The following is a 19971-nucleotide window of genomic DNA, read 5'->3' as shown; positions in this document are numbered from 1 at the left end:
AGGAAGAAAAATGCGTGTTTGCGTATTTTAGCAACCAATGTGTCTACTGTGATATGTGTGTTTGTGTGTACACAAAGTTAATGAATGTGTCAACCTTTGCAGGGGGGGGGGGGGTGTCCCTGTTGCCTAATATATGCTTGAACAGGCTTCCTATCACTAGTGGGTGTAGGGAATGGATGTACATTGTATGTATGGATATAGATACACACAGATACATGGTTTTGTTAATGGTTAATGTTGATTTGACAAGATTATTTGCAGTCTTGCTTCCCAACTGTGTTAGTAGTTTATAACAACCTAAAGTGCAGGCTCCACTAGAGGGCGTTGTTATGATAATCATTTTTGGAAAAAATGAAGGGTGCTTGCTGTCACTGAACTATGCTACACTATTATTTATTACCAGTACAATGAAATGTTTGCCAGCATTAAAGATTGCATTAATACTATGTATTTATTTTGGGATGAGCTTTAGATCACTTTCTGTGATGGTGGTTTCTTGTGGTGGTTGTTGTTGACTGTGTTCGTTAGTTTCCTTAACTAAAACAGTTTGATGAATCCTCTGTGTTTGGCTGGTAGGGGTGTCACGATTTTGAACATCGCCCACTCAGGTTCAATGCCCCCAACCTCCACAGGGATGGCTGAAAAGCTCCGCCGGCCTCGTGAAAAGAGACTGCTGCTGCCCAAAGCTGCCTTTAACTCACGGCTTGTTCTAGTGGTGGGCGGATCGATCTAAAATATCGATGTATCGATAACGTTGGTATCGGTCCAGAACACGGTTGAACGGGCACATGACTCCATAGCGGAAGTACCCTGGTGGGCGACATGAAGTGTCTGGAGAACCTCATGGCGGAGAGAGGGTGGGATGACGACGCTGTCCTGGTACATAATGATACCATCGGAGATGTACAGCGACTTGCGGTGACTCCAGAAGGCGGCAAAACCATCGGTGATACAGCGGACGGCGGGGAAACCAGCTTCAATCAAGTCCATCAGAGGGTGAATGTTGGCATCGGTGAAGGTCTCATTGGCGAGGCGATCCCGGGATAATGCAGTGAACTCTTTGGCCTCTCGACGGATGACCGCCACTATGGCACGCTCCTCATCCTCCATAGTCGAGTGTATGTACGTCAAAACGCCAGAAGAGAGTCTGTTGCTTTATGCGAAACAAGCGGATGTTGGTGATTTCGTCAAGGGTTCGGTCGCCCAGTATCTTGACTAACGGCTTATGATCAATAACCACAAGCAAGTCATCGCACCCTTTGGTGAAGTACTTGGTTTACTCCAGAGATCCGGAAGCCGGCGAAGTCCACGGTTCTTTGTCCGAATTGGAACTTGTCGGGTTTCAGCACGATCAAATCAAATCAAATCAAATTTATTTGTATAGCCCAATATCACAAATTATACATTTGTCTCAGTGTGCTTTACAGACTGTACAGGTTACGACACCCTCTGTCCTTAGACCCTCGCATCGCACAAGGAAAAACTTCCTAAAAGAAACCCCATAATTAAAGGGGGAAAAATGGAAGAAACCTCAGGGAGAGCAACTGAGGAGGGATCCCTCTCCCAGGACGGACAGACGTGCAATAGATGTCGTATGTACAGGATAAACAACATAGTATAAATACAACATTTGACAGAAATTATGTGTTGAAAAAGAGAAAGTTTGGATGAATCCAGGAAAATGTCAAAAAGGCTTCCCGGTGTCCTGCAGTACCAGGGCAGCAGGCGCAACCACGATTCCTGATCCTGACGTAAACTTTATCAGTGGCAACCTGCCACATGAGACACAGAAACTCTGGGGATGATACCCCGGATGATGAGTTAGTAACATACATTTGCAAAAATGCATACAGATAGAGAGGGAGAAGAAGAGAGGGAGGGGAGGAGAGAGGAAGAGAATGAAGAGAGCAGGGAGGTGTCCCCCGGCAGTCTAAGCCTATAGCAGCATAACTAGGGGGTGATCCAAGGCAAACCTGAGCCAGCCCTAACTATAAGCTTTATCAAAAGGAAAGTCTTTAGCCTACTCTTAAACGTGGAGAGGGTGTCTGCCTCCCGAACACAAACTGGAAGCTGGTTCCACAGGAGAGGAGCTTGATAGCTGAAGGCTCTGGCTCCCATTGTACTCTTAGAGACTCTAGGAACTACAAGTAACCCTGCAGTCTGGGAGCACAATGCCCTAGTTGGTTTATAAGGTACTATTATATCTTTAAGACATGCTGGAGCCTGACCATTAATTGCTTTGTAAGTCAGGAGAAGGATTTTGAATTATATTCTGTATTTTACCGGGAGCCAGTGCAGAGCAGCTAATACAGGAGTAATATGATCCCATTTCCTTGTTCTTGTCAATACACGTGGCGCTGCATTTTGATCAACTGAAGAGTCTTAAGCAACTTTTTGGCGACGATGTCCGCGACGATGCCCACTTGGCCTACACAAGCGAGGAAGTGAATGGTTCGCCACCAGTGTTCGTGCAGGTCCTTGTCATAGTGAATAGTGTCGTCCACGCATCTCTCCTTTCGATCGAAGTCTGTTAAGATAGCGTCGAAACGGCGGTTGTAGCCATCGCCTGAAGAAAGGAAACCTTGCGGTGCTCTGGTGTAGCGCCATCTGCCGAAAGGAGTGATAAAGGTGGTCAGGTGGTGATCAGACTTGGAAAGGTGACTCTGAGGCGAAGGTCTCTCTTTTGCAGTGTGTGTTTAATGTGGAGAGATCGACTGTTCGTTGCGGAGTGTCGTTGTGCTTTCGTGTGACAACCATGCGGTGGCACCAAGTCACGGGCTCACCGTATGGTACTTTCTCGATGACTCCGAGAACTTCGTCCCTTAGTAGGTCATTGTGTACCTGCTTCTGCCAGTGCAACGGCAGGGAGGCTGGTGTGTGAACAGACTTGGACGTCGCATCGTCATTAAGATGAATCTCAGCCAGGGGTCCCGCCATGCAGGGGAGGGGCCGGTGGGGACATGTGTTGAATGTCGAGGAGGCGAAATGATCAAGCAGCCAATCTTTCATCTTCTGATTGTTCTCCGGGATGCACTCAAATGACAGTGTCGATTTGCCATGCAGTACTGTGCAAGTACTGCTCCGGCAATGTTGATGGGAGACTTGTTGGCTGCCGAGAAGTCTAGAGAGACGGGTATGAGGTCCTTCATGGAGAAAGCCATCGCTAGGAACCCCTCCATTGACCAAAGGCAAGATTGCGCGCCAGAGTCGGCCAGAGCTGGGATAGTTGATAGCAAGATTTTAGAACACTGGTGGCCGAAGGAACGGTAGTCTGACACAATGTCAGCTTGACCTCCGGATGGCTGAGGGCCTTTACTTTCCGCCATTCGCCTTTGAAGAATATGTGGTGAGGGAGCCTGGTTGTAGAGGGCCACGGTCCCTGTGATGAGACGCCACGCTATGCCTCCCCTTGGTGAGCTTTCCGCCATGCCAGGGGATGCTTCATCTGGTCGTCGGCGAACCCAGTCAGTGGCGTAACTTGGGATACTATAGAGCCCACTTCAGAAGCAGTAGGTGCTTTGTAGTTGCGTTATCTGCGGCGCTGTGTTCTGTAACAGTCGATACAGAGTCGTGGGGCCGGGTGTTCCATCCTTTAGCGCCTTCTGAGTACAGTGAGTAACGTTTTTTGCATTCAGGGTGGGGTGGCTCTCTCACATTTGAATGAGACACCTGACGTTGACGCTGCAGTAGGCAGGGCATTGCGTGCCATTTCAGCTCGGCTTGAAGGATGCCGGTGGCAATATGGATGACAGCGAGCGTTCTCATGGCATCCAGGACTACTGTAGGAGCTTTAGAAGTGATGTCCTGATCCATTTTAAGTATGTTGTCACCTAAAGTGTTCTTGGCACATTGGAAAAGCTGAGCTGATACTGACCCTGGAGAGAGCTGTGATCCGTCCTTGAAGACGTCCCATCGACGTCCCATCGACGCTTGAAAATGTTCCACTCCTCCCCAGATACCCCAATGTCAACTTTTGGACGGTCAAGCTTTGGGCCGGAAGAAGGTGCTCTGGCTTGAGGGATAGCGGCGTGGGAGGCGGTGTGGTTTCCGAGGAGTGCGAATGCAGCAGCCTCGGATACGTCCTGGGTTGCGAAGTCGCATGTCGAGAAGGTGCAGTTGAGTATCATTGTTGATCTATGTTGAATGTCTCTCACATGAAGAAGAATCTCGTTTTTGAAGAATCTTTATTAATCACTCAAAAATGTGAGAGATATTCCTGAAATTAGATACAGATAAATGTCAATAAGAATGTCTCTAATAACATATATAAAACGGATAACTGTCCGTGACGTAACATTTCCACAAAAAGGGAAATGGAGATTTAGCAGAGTTCATATAAATAAAACATTTTTGTTTTTTAAATTCTATATTCAATATTGTCATTTTAAATGTTAAATTAGACTGAATAATTCAAGTGTTATTGATTTAAAAAAACAAAACAGCAAAACATTTACATACACATTTTAAATGGAGCTCCATGGTGACTAGTGCTATTTTTAGAACATGCTCTGCGGGCGACTCACGTAGACCCTGCGGGCGACCAAGTACCCGCGGGCACCGCGTTGGCTACCCCTAACCCTAAACAGAGATTCAGTCACTAAGGATTGGCTGAGGGAAATGACATCACAAGTCTCTTTCTCTCTGTCTCTTTTTACTGTCTCTCTCTCATCCTCTCTCGCGGCAGGCGGGTGGGGAGAGAGCGAACGCGAGCGCGAGCGCGAGAGCTAGCGCGCGAGAGAGCGACGCGCGCGCACGGGGTAGTAGAGAAGGGGAGAGCGACCGAGGGGAGGAGAGGGAGAGCAGAAAAAGAGAGGAGAAAGAGAGATAGAAAAAAGAGAAAGAGAGGAGAGAAAAAGAGGGAGAGAAAGAGAGAGAGAGAGAGAGAGAGAGAAAGGAAGAAAGAAAGAAAGCGAGAGAAAGCAGAAGAGAAGAGAGAGAAAAGAGAGAGCGAGCAAAGCGAGCCGACGGAGCGAATTTCTCTAAGCTCCGAAGCAGAAACATATTTGTCTCGCGCTATCTCTACCTCTAGATCAGATCCTCCCCAGCGATCTATTCTCTCTCGACCCTATAACCCTCGCTTCCATACCCTCGTCTCCTTCTCTCTCTCTCTCTCTCTTTATCTCACTCTCGCTCCACCCCCCCCCCCCCCCCCCCCGAAAATCCGAAAACGCCTTCTGGTGCGCGTGAAACCATGCGGGAGAAGCTGAGCGGCCAGATTTCTATTTTCGGGAGAATCATTGAGTTATTCAGAAGCACAAGTGATCAGGCTTATGTCTTTTATTTTACATCCCTATTTTAACCCGGCTGATTGACACAGTCTCTAACCCCCAGAGAGGCACAACTGCATTATACAGATTGGTTGATATGAGAACAGAAAGAGAAACCATAACAAGCAGAGCATCAACAACACAGAGTAAAGTCGGAAGAGCAGAAGGAAAGGATGAAATAAAGAAATAAAGGGATACAGAGATCAAAGGACTACGGAAAGGAATTTCGCTGCGAGAGCTGCTGGAAAACTTGGAGAGAGGAAAGTGGAGAAGAGTGAAAGCGGAGAGACGCTTCAGTTCGACAGCTGTCGGTGCTCCATCATGCAACATGAGTAACGACAGTAACGGATTTGGGGTGCTTCGGCCCCTCTGGAACTTCAATGGTGAGTGAAAACATCAATTCATTCTTTTTATTTTTATTTGTTAATTGACCTTAAACGATTTAAAATAAATGACGGCCCGTCAAGTATATGCTCGCAGTATAACAACCACATTAACTGATTTACGGCATTCTAAAAATGCGTGTAAAGTGAGGAGAGTTTAGTTTAGATTAAAGTGAAGCAAAATCCAAATATACACTCAGAATTTATTTGATTAATATTTTTTTTAATGTAAATATTTATACATATATATATAGTAAACACAGTGTAATTTTTTTTTAATTATAGTTAATAATTGAGACATTTTCCTATCCTTATAATTAATAACTGACCAATAAAATGCACTTGGATCAGCAGGTAAGTGATTTGATATTCACATAAAAAAAAAAGAATGTTTCCTTTTCACGACCAAATCTAAATGGTTTGAAATGTTGTTTTTGAGACCAGCAGCTTTTCCTCAGGGCACAGGAGGAAACATGAAGATGAGGAGAAAGGGGCGAAGGAGGAGATAACCAAAACAGTGAGAGGAGACGAACAGAAAGAGGTTTTTCAGAGATTAAGAAAGGCTGAATAAACTCCTCCTTCCACTCCGCTCTTCTCCGTTTACCGTTTTCCTCTCATCTCCTCTCCTCTTTTCATGTCTTTCCTGGGATATAAAAGCGACGAGGCTTGAAAAGAGAGAAGAAGAATATGAGATAATTGTCCAAACGTGTACAAATTGGCTATGCAAATGATCAAATATATGAAACTCTATATGTGATGTCATAAAGACTCTGCAAATCTCAAATCTGCATCAATTGACATGTTATGAGGATCCCACAGTGTGTGTGTGTGTGTGTGTGTGTGTGTGTGTGTGTGTGTGTGTGTATGTGTGTGTGTGTGTGTGTGTGTGTGCGTGTGCGTGTGTGTGTGTGTGTGTGTGTGATGAGAGACCTGGAAAGGAAATATACTGAGACACATAGGAGGGGGAGGAGAGAAATGTGGGAAATAAATATTAGTATTTTAAATATTTATAAACATTTAACACATTTAATGACCAGACGGTGATACTTACTGACTGTTTTTTTCTTTTTGCTGAGACTGCTACTGTAGTAGTTTGGGCGATAGATCATATCGCACTGCATGATACTGAAACGTATTAATACAATTTCTCCAAATAATTTACACATGCTATATGGAGAAGCAAAAATATTACACACCCTACAGTGTATGGGTGTAGAACAGAGATGTCTCAGTGTTAACAGCAATTTAAAGTTTGTCACAGGTTTCAATTGTTCCTGTCACCCAATATATACGTGTCATAGATCTCATGTATTTAATTGAAAGTGTCAATAATGTACATATTTACACGTCTTTCCTGGTCGTATATATTTTATACATTGCATGTACTAAACAGCTGGCTGCGTGAATGAATTAATACTTGGGTTACGGAAGGGAAGGGGCTGCGAGACTCTGTACGATGGAATGATTGACAGCGCTGAGTTCCCGATAAAACATTGGGGGGTTGATGTAACATTCCCCCTCGACTCTATTTTCTCTGATTCCTCCCCTGTCTCCTCCCCTCCATCAGCAGCTCTTCTGTTCTCCTCTCTTACTTCTGCTCGCGTAATTCTATCCTATCTACATCCCTGCTCCTGCTGAGGACAGATCCCTGTGGTGTAAAGCTGTGTGTGTGTGTGTGTGTGTGTGTGTGTGTGTGTGTGTGTGTGTGTGTGTGTGTGTGTGTGTATGTGTGTGTGTGTGTGTGTGTGTGTGTGTGTGTGTGTGTGTGTGTGTGTGTGCGTGTGTGTGTGTATGGTTATGAGTGTGGATAAATCTTTTTGGATGTGGGTGTGTACACATGAGAACATGCAAATACTGTAGGAAGAAAAATGCGTGTTTGCGTATTTTAGCAACCAATGTGTCTACTGTGATATGTGTGTTTGTGTGTACACAAAGTTAATGAATGTGTCAACCTTTGCAGGGGGGGGGGGGGGTGTCCCTGTTGCCTAATATATGCTTGAACAGGCTTCCTATCACTAGTGGGTGTAGGGAATGGATGTACATTGTATGTATGGATATAGATACACACAGATACATGGTTTTGTTAATGGTTAATGTTGATTTGACAAGATTATTTGCAGTCTTGCTTCCCAACTGTGTTAGTAATTTATAACAACCTAAAGTGCAGGCTCCACTAGAGGGCGTTGTTATGATAATCATTTTTGGAAAAAATGAAGGGTGCTTGCTGTCACTGAACTATGCTACACTATTATTTATTACCAGTACAATGAAATGTTTGCCAGCATTAAAGATTGCATTAATACTATGTATTTATTTTGGGATGAGCTTTAGATCACTTTCTGTGATGGTGGTTTCTTGTGGTGGTTGTTGTTGACTGTGTTCGTTAGTTTCCTTAACTAAAACAGTTTGATGAATCCTCTGTGTTTGGCTGGTAGGGGTGTCACGATTTTGATTCTAAATCGGAAATCGAAAAAAATTAGCTTTCAATTTCTCCACGTGCTCGCGTCTGAAGAAAAGAAAGCACGACAACACTCACAATAACACAGCAGGGCCTGCAGCACAAAGACCACAGCCGCTCATACAACACAGAGAAGTTTTTTTCAAGCCTGAAGCTCAAAGATGACAGACTGCAGCTCACCACAGCCTGCAGGCGCTTACCGGAACTTGCAGCTCAAAGACAACACAACGCAGTTTACTGCAGCACAGGAGTCAGTTGAGGTGGTTCGGGCATCTAGTAAGGATGCCACCTGGGAGCCTCCCTATGGAGGTGTTCCAGGCACGTCCAGCTGGGAGGAGACCCCGGGGAAGACCCAGGACTCGGTGGAGAGATTATATCTCCTCACTGGCCTGGGAACGCCTCAGGATCCCCCAGTCGGAGCTGGAGGATGTGGCCCGGAGAAGGGAAGATTGAGGTTCCTTACTGGAGCTGCTGCCCCCGCGACCCGACCCCGGATAAGCGGTAGACGATGGATGGATAGATGGACAGTCTACCAGAGCCTGCAGCTCAAAGACAACACAGCGTAGTTTACCGGAGCCTACAAGACAGGAGCAGAAACATCAGATGTTCAATCAATCAATGTTTGTTCTCTGCTGAAATAGGTTCTCTTTATTACATTTTAAATAAATAAATAACATTTGACCATATGGCGTTTGTGGATGTATCAGCTTCATATTATGTAGCCTATCTTTATAAATGTAAATGACAGTTTTCAGGGTATGAAATCAATGATCTATTGACTCCAACAATAGCATAGCTGTCAGCACTGGTGGACTCGGGAGGGTTCAGCAAAGATGATTATTTGTTTTTTTAAATGTTCTTGCCACCTTTTTCACCCCTGATAAGTGTGTCACTATACTGCACTCTCATTTTTTTAAATGGTAAATGCAGGGGGACTAAGTAATGGTATTATGCGGACTTTAAAATGTGCTTAATGACCAAGGAGTTCATAAAAATGAGACACCAACAGCGGCAGTTAAATTAAGTGTCTTTCCTCGGAGAGGGGATGATAAAAAAATTAAGGACATGTGAATTGATTGATTAGAATGCTTTTCAGTAATTTAGCCAAGGATAATCATATTTACTGTCTGTTCATATTAACGTTGGCTGACAAGCAAAATATTCACCAGCCTTTCACATATTTTCAAAGAGCGATTTGACGAACAAAAACGAGTCCACTTTAAAGCACAGCAAGCATTGGTCAAAAATATAGCCTAGTCCCTCTCGCTGATAGTTTAGACACACACCACAGGCTCAATAGGATAAGGTTAAAGTTAAAGATTCAACATGTAATTCCAAGCCGCCTGCTCCAAAGAACTAGGGAGCAGTATTTTACCTCTAAACTGGGTCCATACAATCTGTAATGTTTATATTTTAGTAGTTTTATTCCATCATATTTATTGTATTCTAATTTATTCTTTATAGTGTGTGTTACATTTACTCATGTGTAATGCCTGTCAGTCAGTCAGCAGGGCAAGAATACTCAACTTAATTCAAACTCTGATCTCCGGTCAGAAAACTCTGCTGTTTTATAATCTTCAGGTGGAGCTGATCATCTGTGTTTAATGGAGCACTGATGTTAACTGTGGATGTAACGTTATGCTAGTTTGTTTATTGGACTAAATCCAAAGTGGCAGAATCTAGGAAACGGCCGCATATTCGCCTCGTCTTCCCGGTGGCGGAGCAGCCAGGAGAGCAGCCCGCCGGGGGGAATATTTACAAGAGAGTCAGGCAGCTGCACTTCTTCTCCCACTGAGGGCAGACTGGAGCTACACTGACTCACTATCACCTCTAGAGGAACAATTGGTATTACAGACTGGATGGAGCGCTGCTAGCTGTTAGCATGCTAACTTCAGTAGATATCTCTGCAACGCAATAGACGTATTTGACATAACGTCAACACTGTTATCTCTTCACACTCTGTTGATAATGACATTGTTTTAATGTTTTGACTTTAACTTGTGGCATATCTTACCTTTAAAGTCTTGCATTTTAAACTTCCCTGAAGTAAAAATATGTAAGTTTCATTTAGCTGACGCTTTTGTCCAAAGCGACTTACAACAAGTGCATCATGAGGATACAACTCCGAACATCAAGAAGCTTGCAATTATATTAGCATCAAATAGGTGAAATCATTTTAAGTGCAGAACAATAGATTCAAAAAGGCCAAACCAATTTAGAAATAAGATTTTTTTTTTTATTGTTTACATTTTTCAATTCTTAAATTTTTAAACTGTTTAATTTTGTAATTTTGTAAAAAAAACAACTGGTGTTGTTATGGTGTGTTTAAAAAGAGGACCTAAGTGCAGTACACACAACAGGAAGGTTGCAAACAAAAAGCGAGCCAAACACAACACACTGGTCAAATACAAAACTGAGGGAGCAAGCCAAGGCCACAGAAAACAGGACAAACCAGGTTGGCACAATGGCACATGGGAACACCAGGATCAACGCAGGGATAAACACAAAAGGCATGACCACACCAAGAAACATAGACAATGAACCAACAAGGAACAATGGGACACACAGGTATATATGTATACACAGAACAGGACACAGTGTGCTGTACAGTCTGTAAAGCCCACTGAGACAAATGTGTAATTTGTGATATTGGGCTATATAAATAAATTTGATTTTGATTTGATTTGACACAGCTGGAAAAGGCAGGCAAAGACACAAGGGCAGCAGGGTGATTAGACACAGGAGGATCAAACTAATTACAAAAGGCAGGAAAACACACAAAGCGGAGCTGCTCTGGGGGAAGGGCAGGAAGATGACGAGACGGACAGAGCAGAGCTGGAGGTTGGAGACGATGGAGGAGTTGGAAAGGCCCCTTTGGAGGACTAAGGCTGAGGCGGGCCCACCAACGAAGCCAGGAGAGTGCAGGGGGAAGTTTGAACCGCTGCAGCTCAGCAGGATGATTTTGTGACTACTGCAGCTCGGCAGGGGACACCGGAACAGGGGACTGATGCAGCTCTGTAAGGGGAACAGGAACAGGGAACTGCTGCAGCTCAGCAGGGGGTAACAGAGGAGAAACGGGGAAATCAGGGATCTGCTGCAACTCAGCAGGGTACACCAAAACAGGGAACTGCCGCCGCTCAGCAGGGAAAAGCAGTCTGTTGCAGCTCGAAAGCAGGGTCAGGGATCTGCCACAGCACGGTAGCAGGGTCAGGGATCTGCCACAGCTCAGCAGGGGAGAACAGGAACCGGGTACACTAGGGTTATTGATGATGGGACGATCATTCAAGATAGCTTCCACCTCGCACAGATGAGTTTTCAGTCTTTCCATCATCCAAACTTTGTTGGTATAGTATTGAGTTCAGCCCCTTTCTGACTATGCAAATGATTATTTGCCATGCTCTGCCATGAGGTGATGCAGCAGGCGTGTTGAAGCTCCATATCACTCCAGACTGAAGTAATAAGTTTAGAATTTTTTTGTGGTTTAGAGCAGAAATAGCTTCACTCGTTATCTGATCTGATGTGTGATACTTGACCTCTTCTGGAAATGAACCTGCGCAGTGCATTGATGCAAGAACTGGTGTCTAATAAGTATGCCATTTCCAAATGCGCTGACAAACTGGCCATGCAGGTGAAGAGAACTCCATATCGCTTGATGAGGCTGCGGCCCTCCTTAATCTCAGAAGGGCCAAAACGTCAACGCTTACATTTGTTAATAGTGGGAGATCAGGTTGAAATCTTTTTGTAGGCAAATCTATCAATCTGTCAATCAATTCCCTTTTAACGTCTGCAAATGACACAGTGAGAACGCCGCTTTCTAGCAGCAGCATTTGCACTGGTGATCCAATAGTGTTGACGAAGTCTTGAAGGCATGTGATTTCTTCCACAATGTCCTAAGTGCTCGTGAATGTGAAGTGGAGATGTGCTGGTCTTGAATTACTGGGTGCTTCATGCCATCAGGCATTGCTGCTTTGCTGAGCCTTCCTCTCACTCTCAAGATCCCCTTTTCCAGCACTGGATTAAGTTTGTAAATGTTTACTCCTGATGTTTTCCTTTTTAAAACAGTTAATTACTGAACTTGTCCAGTTGACAGTACCTAATGATGGCACTCTCAGCTGTTTCAATATCTTCAGGAGACAAGGTTTGACCACCCAATGTGGTTCTAAATCTTTGCTCTTTCCACTTTGTTCACTGCAGGACACAGAAGCTTATATTTATTTTTTCTTCTGACTCAACAACTGCGACATCTTTCTCAACTGGAGAAAGCAAGCAACTGAGGTCTTTAGCTTTTTCCATGAAGAGAAGTAGGTTATCAGCTGGTTCATTGTATTATGTGCACAAACATTCACTGTAGCCTCTCTTTTGACTTCTGCATTATCACTGCTGATAGAAGCTAAATCCAATATGTTAATAGGCCATTCTCTTTCATTCTTTAAAAGAGAGTCTGGTCCATGGAGCCACCTGTTGCATGTTAGAAGGTACTCGACATTCACCCCACGAGATGCCTCATGAGCTTTGTATCAATGACCTTCATTGTGAGACGGCAGTGGCTTCTCTTATAGCGAAGATGCTATTGGCCACAAAGCGCTTTGTTTTGTTCCTAATGTACTTTAGCACCATTGTGCTGTCCGTCCAGAAGGTTGAATTTACCAAGCCTAGTGGTCTAGTGGTATGGCTTCCAAACAGAACATTGGAAGGTTGTGAGTTCAATACCAGGGCTGCCACCATTGAGCCCCTGAGCAAGGTACTTAACCCAGCTCCACTTAGCTCCAGGGGGACTGTCCCTGTAGTTAGTTCACTGTAAGTTCCTCTGGATAAGAGCATCTGCTAAATGACATGTAATGTTGTGTCAATTTCTGTATTAGGCCACCACAGGATGCTAAGAAAGCTTTCATCCTGTTTTGCCACTTTGACTTGATGATACATTGCTTGCATATCAGCCATCTATAGATTCTTCACGAAACGTTGTGAGAACTCCAAACAAAGAATTTGTCAAGTCAGGTCCCTGGAGTAGCTGACTGTTGAGTGACATCCCTTTGAAGCTCTGCACCACAGTTAAATACCACTCTCAAGGTTTCCTTTTGAGGATGGTGCACGCTATGATGCAGGACATACTAAACTTTTCCTTATTTTCCTTGCAGTTGGTGTTCTGGCACCCTTTCTGCATAGCCTTCGCTTGTCACCGTGAAATTGGATGTATTCCTCTTTAAATGCAGCTCTTTCCTTTTCAGGCAGAGGACTCTTTGCTCGGCTACTTGCTGGATATTGGGCATGGTAACATTATCCTCTCTGAAAGGTCATCTCAAGCAATATTGTCCATTGTTGAGTTCAGCTGATTACATGATTTTCATCTCACTTGAGATCTTTTCTTGACATTTCTGGCTTTTCCTCTGTTGATTTCTCATTGAAGTTGTGGTTGTATTGCTTAACCACCAGTTCCTTTATGTTAGCAATGGATATTCGGTTGACTGTTATGGTGACAGTTGCTCCCAGTCTCATTGCCTCCTCTCAGTGGTCCACTGATAACACACCCCAGTAGGGTTCTCACAGCAAAATGTCCTTCACCCTTGCTGTTGACAAATTTCCATTTTTCTATTACTTTAGAAACGTTAGTTCCCATTAAAAGCTCCACATCAGCATCGATGACAATATCAATATAACCTGCTTGACAGTGGTGCTTCTCCTGCAGATCATAAGCACTGTTTCTTAATTTTCCCCCTCAGTCTGTATGGCAATTTAAACATTATAGCATGAATGTTGGATAGCATATTCATCTCCAACATGTAACGTCTTCCATGCTGTTACAGCAGACTCGTAGAAACAAAGCAAAAGCTTGCAAAGCCTTGACGTCATCTGATTTCACTAGCGACCATCCAACAGCTTTCTCCATGTATGCAGTGGCTATTCTTTGCCCATTTCCAAAGCGTTCTTGTTCTTTGATATCCCCTGTCAGGTGGCATGTGTTGACCAGCTCCCTAGGTTGCCCTTTGGTGCACTTCTTCAAAAAGTACAAGGAGTCTACACTGCTAGCAGCCTTTCTTTCCACTCCATGCTCAAATGCTCTGATGAATGCACTGTACTCAAGAGGGTCTCCATCAAAGGTTGTATATCCCTTGGGGGTAATGATAATGAAGACTGCTGCTGCACTAGCTGAGCTCTTATGCCATTTTGCCTTTCCATCATGGTGAGAAGATTGCCATGGTTCACATTGGGTTGAAGTAAACGGGTTCTTTCTTGTAATATAGGGCGGGTTCCTGTGTCTGATGTGTGATGTGATGTATTTACTGAGATCCTTGAGGCATGCTTGGTTTGTAATTTAAAGAATGAGCTTTTGGTCCAACTTTTTCTTGGGCCATGCCTCCATTGGCATTGTAGCTTTGCTGCCTCCCGTTGGTAGACGATTGAACTGAGGGTTGGAATCTTGTAAGACAAACAAAGATTTGTGTTTAGAAAGTCCCAGATATGAACTCATTCAACTCAACCTCTGAATGAGCTCTGGAGCGCTGTACATCGGTTTTGCTTTGAGTGAAGCTGCTATAGCTAGGAGAGCAGCCCTTTCAGCCTCTGCTTGGTGGAGGCGGATGACCTTGAAGACCATTATTGTCATCAGCTTCATCATCAACATCATCATCAACTTCATCATTAACTGGTCTTTTACCAATTTCATTCACGTTTCAATTTGATTGACAGGTGCATTCATTTCCACGTTACTCATTGCGATGCTGTCAACGGCTTTATTCAGAGTTGTATTAGGATATAGCTGTATCCTGTTTGTGAGAAGGCCACATTTCTTCCTTGTTACAATTCTGAAATAATCCTACTGGGATTCTTTAGCTTTGCCTTTAAGTGGATTCAGCTGGAGCACAGTCAATAGAGCAGAAGCGCTGTCCTTCCATATCGGAAATTAAGGTGATCCATCCATTTGAAGCAGAGTTTTTCAACAAAATTTAGTGGAAATCTATCAACAGAAAATGCCACTTGTGGGAATTTGAAGTCCTTTCCAGCTTGTGGTGGTGCAAAAGATGAAGTCCTCCAGAATATGTTAAGCATTTAACACTTTATTTAGATTTATGTCCGAACAAAAAACATCTGCAGTTGCACACGCTCGCACAATTGAAAAACAGTGTAGCTTCCTAGTTGCTAATTCCCCCCCACTGTTCCCCAGTGACTCCCCTATGTAATCTACGCAACCACCATGAGTACCCACAGGTGCCCACACCCACGTACACACATGTCAAATTTGGCTGCAACACATGGTTTTTTCACTGGACAGGAAGCGGATGAAAAACTGTAATCTGAAAAGTAACTAAAGCTGTCTAAATGCATTGGGGTCTGAGATGTAGTGGAATAAAAAAATGAAGTTGCCTAAAATAGATATATACTGTCACTTTCTGCCTCTCATCAAACTTTGAGCCTAAACCGTCTGTTTCTGTCACATTCCAGAGGTAAATGCATTCTTGTTTGTCCTATACCTGCCTTCCCCATCATGCAGTAGTGCGAACAAGAGTTTGCTCGTTCAACTTACAAAGGTTCAGCTTCTTCCTCTAGTGTGAGCGGAAAAACGTTCCCATTGTTCGACATACTGGCAAGAAAGCAGTGGAAACACTGCTGTGCAGATGTGATGTGTACTTTCACCAGTCTGCAGGCCGTGCAGATGTTAATTACTGGCATTACTAACATGTAGACCATTTAATACAATGAATTCTGCAAAAGCAATGCTGTTCTCATTACAGATTGGTCTTGTTTCTTTCTTTAAAAAATAAACACAATGGCACGAATAAATGTCGCTGTTCTGTGTTGAATAAGATTTCTGATGGGAAAGAAAAACCTAAAATATGACAGAAAACAAATAAAACAATAAACACAGAACTAACACAAAGCTAAATACAAAATCAAAACCTATACATCCTTATAAGCAGGGACACACAACATACACAACATGTATCAGCAGAGCAAAGTATTGAAATAAGTAACAAACATTAAAGGATTTATAAAAAAAGGACTTTTGAACCTGAACCAGAAAAGATGTACTGTTAACAACACTCCTCGGACTCATAAATGTGTCCAACGTATATTAACCTTTTAAATATATCAAAAGGGTCCCATTTTTTACAAGTGCTATATGGAATAACCTTTTTAAGATCTAGAGGTTATATACAATTTATGAATTATTTTATTTATCTTTAACCATCATATATTTCTTGTAGCAGGATGGCCCACTATTAGTCTTTTGTTTCCAATCGTTTCTTAAAGCGCAGATTAACTGATTAAATGAATGATCATGTGTTTTAGTGAACTGGTTCCTCATTAGTTTCACATTTGCACACACAATTTAATTTAAAACCCAAACACCATGATCAAATAATGTTTTTCAAAATAGTGGCTATATTGTTTTATTGTGTCTGTTTTTTTTATCCAAAAGTGGGATGAGACTCATTAGATTAGTCTCCAATAACGATGACATTTTGAAGATGGAAGGTTTAAATCAACTTTTTGTTTCATTCAGTTGAAAGACTGGTCCGGGAAGTCCTAGCTAGATGCAACACTGAGGTGGAGGAAGGCGGCCATTCTCTGAAAAAAGAGTCATCTTTTCATACAGAGTTTCTGTTTTTCTCATCTGGCAGGTTGCCACATTTAAAGGTTGTGTCAAGATCATGGATTGTGGCTTCACTTGTTGCGCTGGTCCTGCTCGATGTCTACAGCTACTACCATTACCATTACCATTATTATTATTATTATTATTATTATTATTATTATTATTATTATTATTATTATTATTATTATTATTATTATTATTATTATTATTATTATTATTATTATTATTATTATTATGCTATTTTAACATTAAATCAGCTACAACATGTTTGTAGAACAGTGACTACTTAGTGTTACATCTGTAACTAGCCCAAAGCTGGTTGGGTTGAGTTTTGTGCATTTTCGCTATCAGAAGTTGGATAGATTGCACAAGAACAAGTTGGTAGGATCTTTTCTGTCTTTCATTTCCAAAGTTGTCCTGTTATTGTCATAGTTTGAATTCGAGCTGAGGCTTGAAATTAATCCCAGAACGTTTTGTCAATTAATCTTTAAAGTCATTTTTCGGTCACATTTCCTAAGGATTTGCTGCCTTACATTTTTTTTGCATTCAAATTTATTTCAAAGAAATGCTGATTTTTTATTATTTTTTGGTGGTGGTGGTGGTGGCAGAAGGGCTCTGCATGTTCAAACAATAGAACATCCTAATTAAAGATCCGCAAGCATCCTTTTTAAACCTGTAGTTCTGTTGTCATCTTCTAATTAGTTTTGACCCTGTAATGGCCTACTTTCTAAGGATACTGCAGTTGCCATGTTGCATTTACTGTGTGGCTATGTATGTGTGTCTGAATTTGAACGTGTACTGTATGTGTCAGCCCCAGATGTTGCAACTGGCACATTCCCTGTGAGCTGGCATCAAAATGGGCACAGAGGGATGTAAAGTTGGATTGGGAGGGGAGGATGCAGAGGGGCGATAGAGGAATTAGGGGATAGGGGTTTGACAAGAGAGATGAGGATTTATGCCAACTGTTCAAAGCTAGAGAGGACATCGAGTCTGGTCGGGTTAGAACCGATTGTGCTAACCCATCATTTATTTAGAAAATAGAATGTGCTCATAACTAGATCTAACGAAGAATCACAATGATCTTTAGACATTTTACCAATAACTACTTTCCAATATGTATGTGAGAGATATTTTTGCATACTTTGATGTCTGTAGTAGTTCTAGAACGGTGTCTGAAACCTGACCTATATTACTGAATGTTATTGTGCTGCTGCAAAACATTTCGCCTTGTACACTAGATTAAAAATTTCTAATCTAGATGCTGGGGGAACATTAGATGGTGCATAATAACCTTCGCTGTACGATATGCAGACAGACAGAAATATGCACTGATGGAGACAGAAAACGGAGGGTTTTTAGGACACGGACATGTGATGCTCAGGAATGTACTGATTACATGTAGATGAAGTCAGCATCAGTGGAAGTGCATCCGGGCTAATCTCTGATGTGCCACTGAGGGAATTAGGAAATTGGAGGAAATAATGCAGCAAACGTAATCTCATTATTTCCCATTAGAACTTGTGCTGCTAGTTAGTACTGATGTTAATCATAAAGCATTAAGTGTATCCTGATCGAATGGCTTTTTAAATATTATTACCCTAACCTGAAGTGATATTTCTGGTGAACAGGGTGTGGAAGAAGTTCTTGCGTGAGGCCCTATTGTCTTGTGTTACCGCTCAGAGGGTGGCAGGCCAGTGATGAAGTCCAGTGAAATGTGGTCAATGCAGAATTGGAAGGGGTTGAAAGGGCTGGAACCAATCAAGTATCTGCCTCCATTGTGGGTCATTCCAATCACTACTGTACCTCAAAAACAAAAGGAACTGCCAAAATGGCATGAGTCGAGGTGGAGGGGATGTGTGACAAAAAGCAGGACAAGCATCAGCAATATGAAAGAGCGAAACTGTCTAAAGGTCATCAAACAAAGGCTGGAATACTAAGGCCATGAGGCATGATAGAAATTGTGGTAAAAGGAATGTGACTGATACAGAGACTTTGTGCTGTCAGAGTTTTGTGCGAGGGGGGAGAGGCTGTCCGAGTTGTGTGCAACGGGGGGGGAGGAATGGCGGATATGAAAAAAATATACATATTTGCTTTATCTACAAACAATTTCGCGACCCCCCTGCAGTACCCCTTGTTGAAGACCTATGCTCTGGATGGTGCACCTGTAGAAGCGGGGCTCTGACCTCCTCTCTGCACGCCGTCTCGTCGCCGTCGGTGATCCTGTGTTTGCGGAGCTTGCTGCAAAAAGCATGCTGCCGAACTGGGGCAGGTGTACGGGAAAGTGTCAGGTGACTCGCAAAGGCGGGAACACTGGTTGGTGGTAAGTCTGAAATGTGGTAATATTTTTTGATGTCCAGTCCTGCTTTTTTAATTGATGACTCAGCAAATTGTCAAACTCATATTCACTCATTCAGGGCCACGCTATGAAATGACATCAAACGCCATTCATATATAGTTTATTGAAATGCATTTATTTGATCTAAAAAATTCAAATAAAACATCTTTGATTATATTGTTTCATATTTCATTAAGCGCTCTCACATACAATTTGGTCCACACAAAGTCCTAAAAAAGTCCACAAAAAAGTTGCTTGGCCAGCAATCAGTCAAGCAAAACATTGCATTCTGATTATATTTTTTACAAATAAGATACCAAACAGCAATTCCCAGAACTGAATACAATGACTCGATGATTGTGTGGGGACGTTCAATAAAACAAAATACTTCCTGATGTAAAAGCAAAATAAGAGTCTCACATAGCCTGTTTCACAGACCTGAATATATGGCAACATAATGGTTACGTGAGACATTTAAAAGTAAAAGAACTTTGAACACATTAGGTGTCCCATACAGCCTAGCCTTCTGGTATGCAATCGGCTTAATTTAAAATTCACTTTGCAGTCAATCAAAACATGCCGTTTATTTCACAGACTTAAATATGAGCGTCATTGTGGCCTTTTCCCAGACACCTGACATCTTTTTTTTTTATGTAAATTCATCAACTCTTGGCTTAAAGTCCTGAGCTGTAGAGGATTTCCCACAGAGAAGCACAGAAGTGTGTACATTATGTGAGATGGATGATGGACATGTAAAATAATCCAGAAACACTTGTAACTACAGCGCAGTGATGTGGATTGCTGTTGAGATTTATTGCCAATTTGTTACTGTCATTCACTTTTTTACACTCTACTAGCTAATTAGATTGTTTTTAGCCACGTTTCCGTTGGTAGGCTGTTATTGCCATAGTGTGGCAGTAGACTCTTCGTTTTCC

The 19971-nt window shown here is 42.6% G+C and overlaps 1 protein-coding gene across 1 annotated transcript in view; it reads left to right on the top strand.

The window, feature by feature from the left end:
* The first annotated feature begins 5188 nt into the window (after positions 1 to 5188).
* LOC115021681 (muscarinic acetylcholine receptor M4-like) overlaps positions 5189 to 19971 on the top strand; it is a 40533-nt gene continuing 25750 nt past the window's right edge. The window contains exon 1 of the mRNA XM_029452278.1: positions 5189 to 5650. Within this exon, the coding sequence (XP_029308138.1) occupies positions 5596 to 5650 (55 nt within the window). The 5' untranslated portion in view covers positions 5189 to 5595. The remainder of the gene's footprint in view (positions 5651 to 19971) is intronic.

Source organism: Cottoperca gobio, chromosome 2 (genome assembly GCF_900634415.1).
Source record: "Cottoperca gobio chromosome 2, fCotGob3.1, whole genome shotgun sequence".
Classification (NCBI taxonomy): Eukaryota; Metazoa; Chordata; class Actinopteri; order Perciformes; family Bovichtidae; genus Cottoperca; species Cottoperca gobio.
The sequence above is the reverse complement of the archived record's forward strand: the minus strand, read 5'-3'. Positions and strand labels throughout refer to the sequence as shown.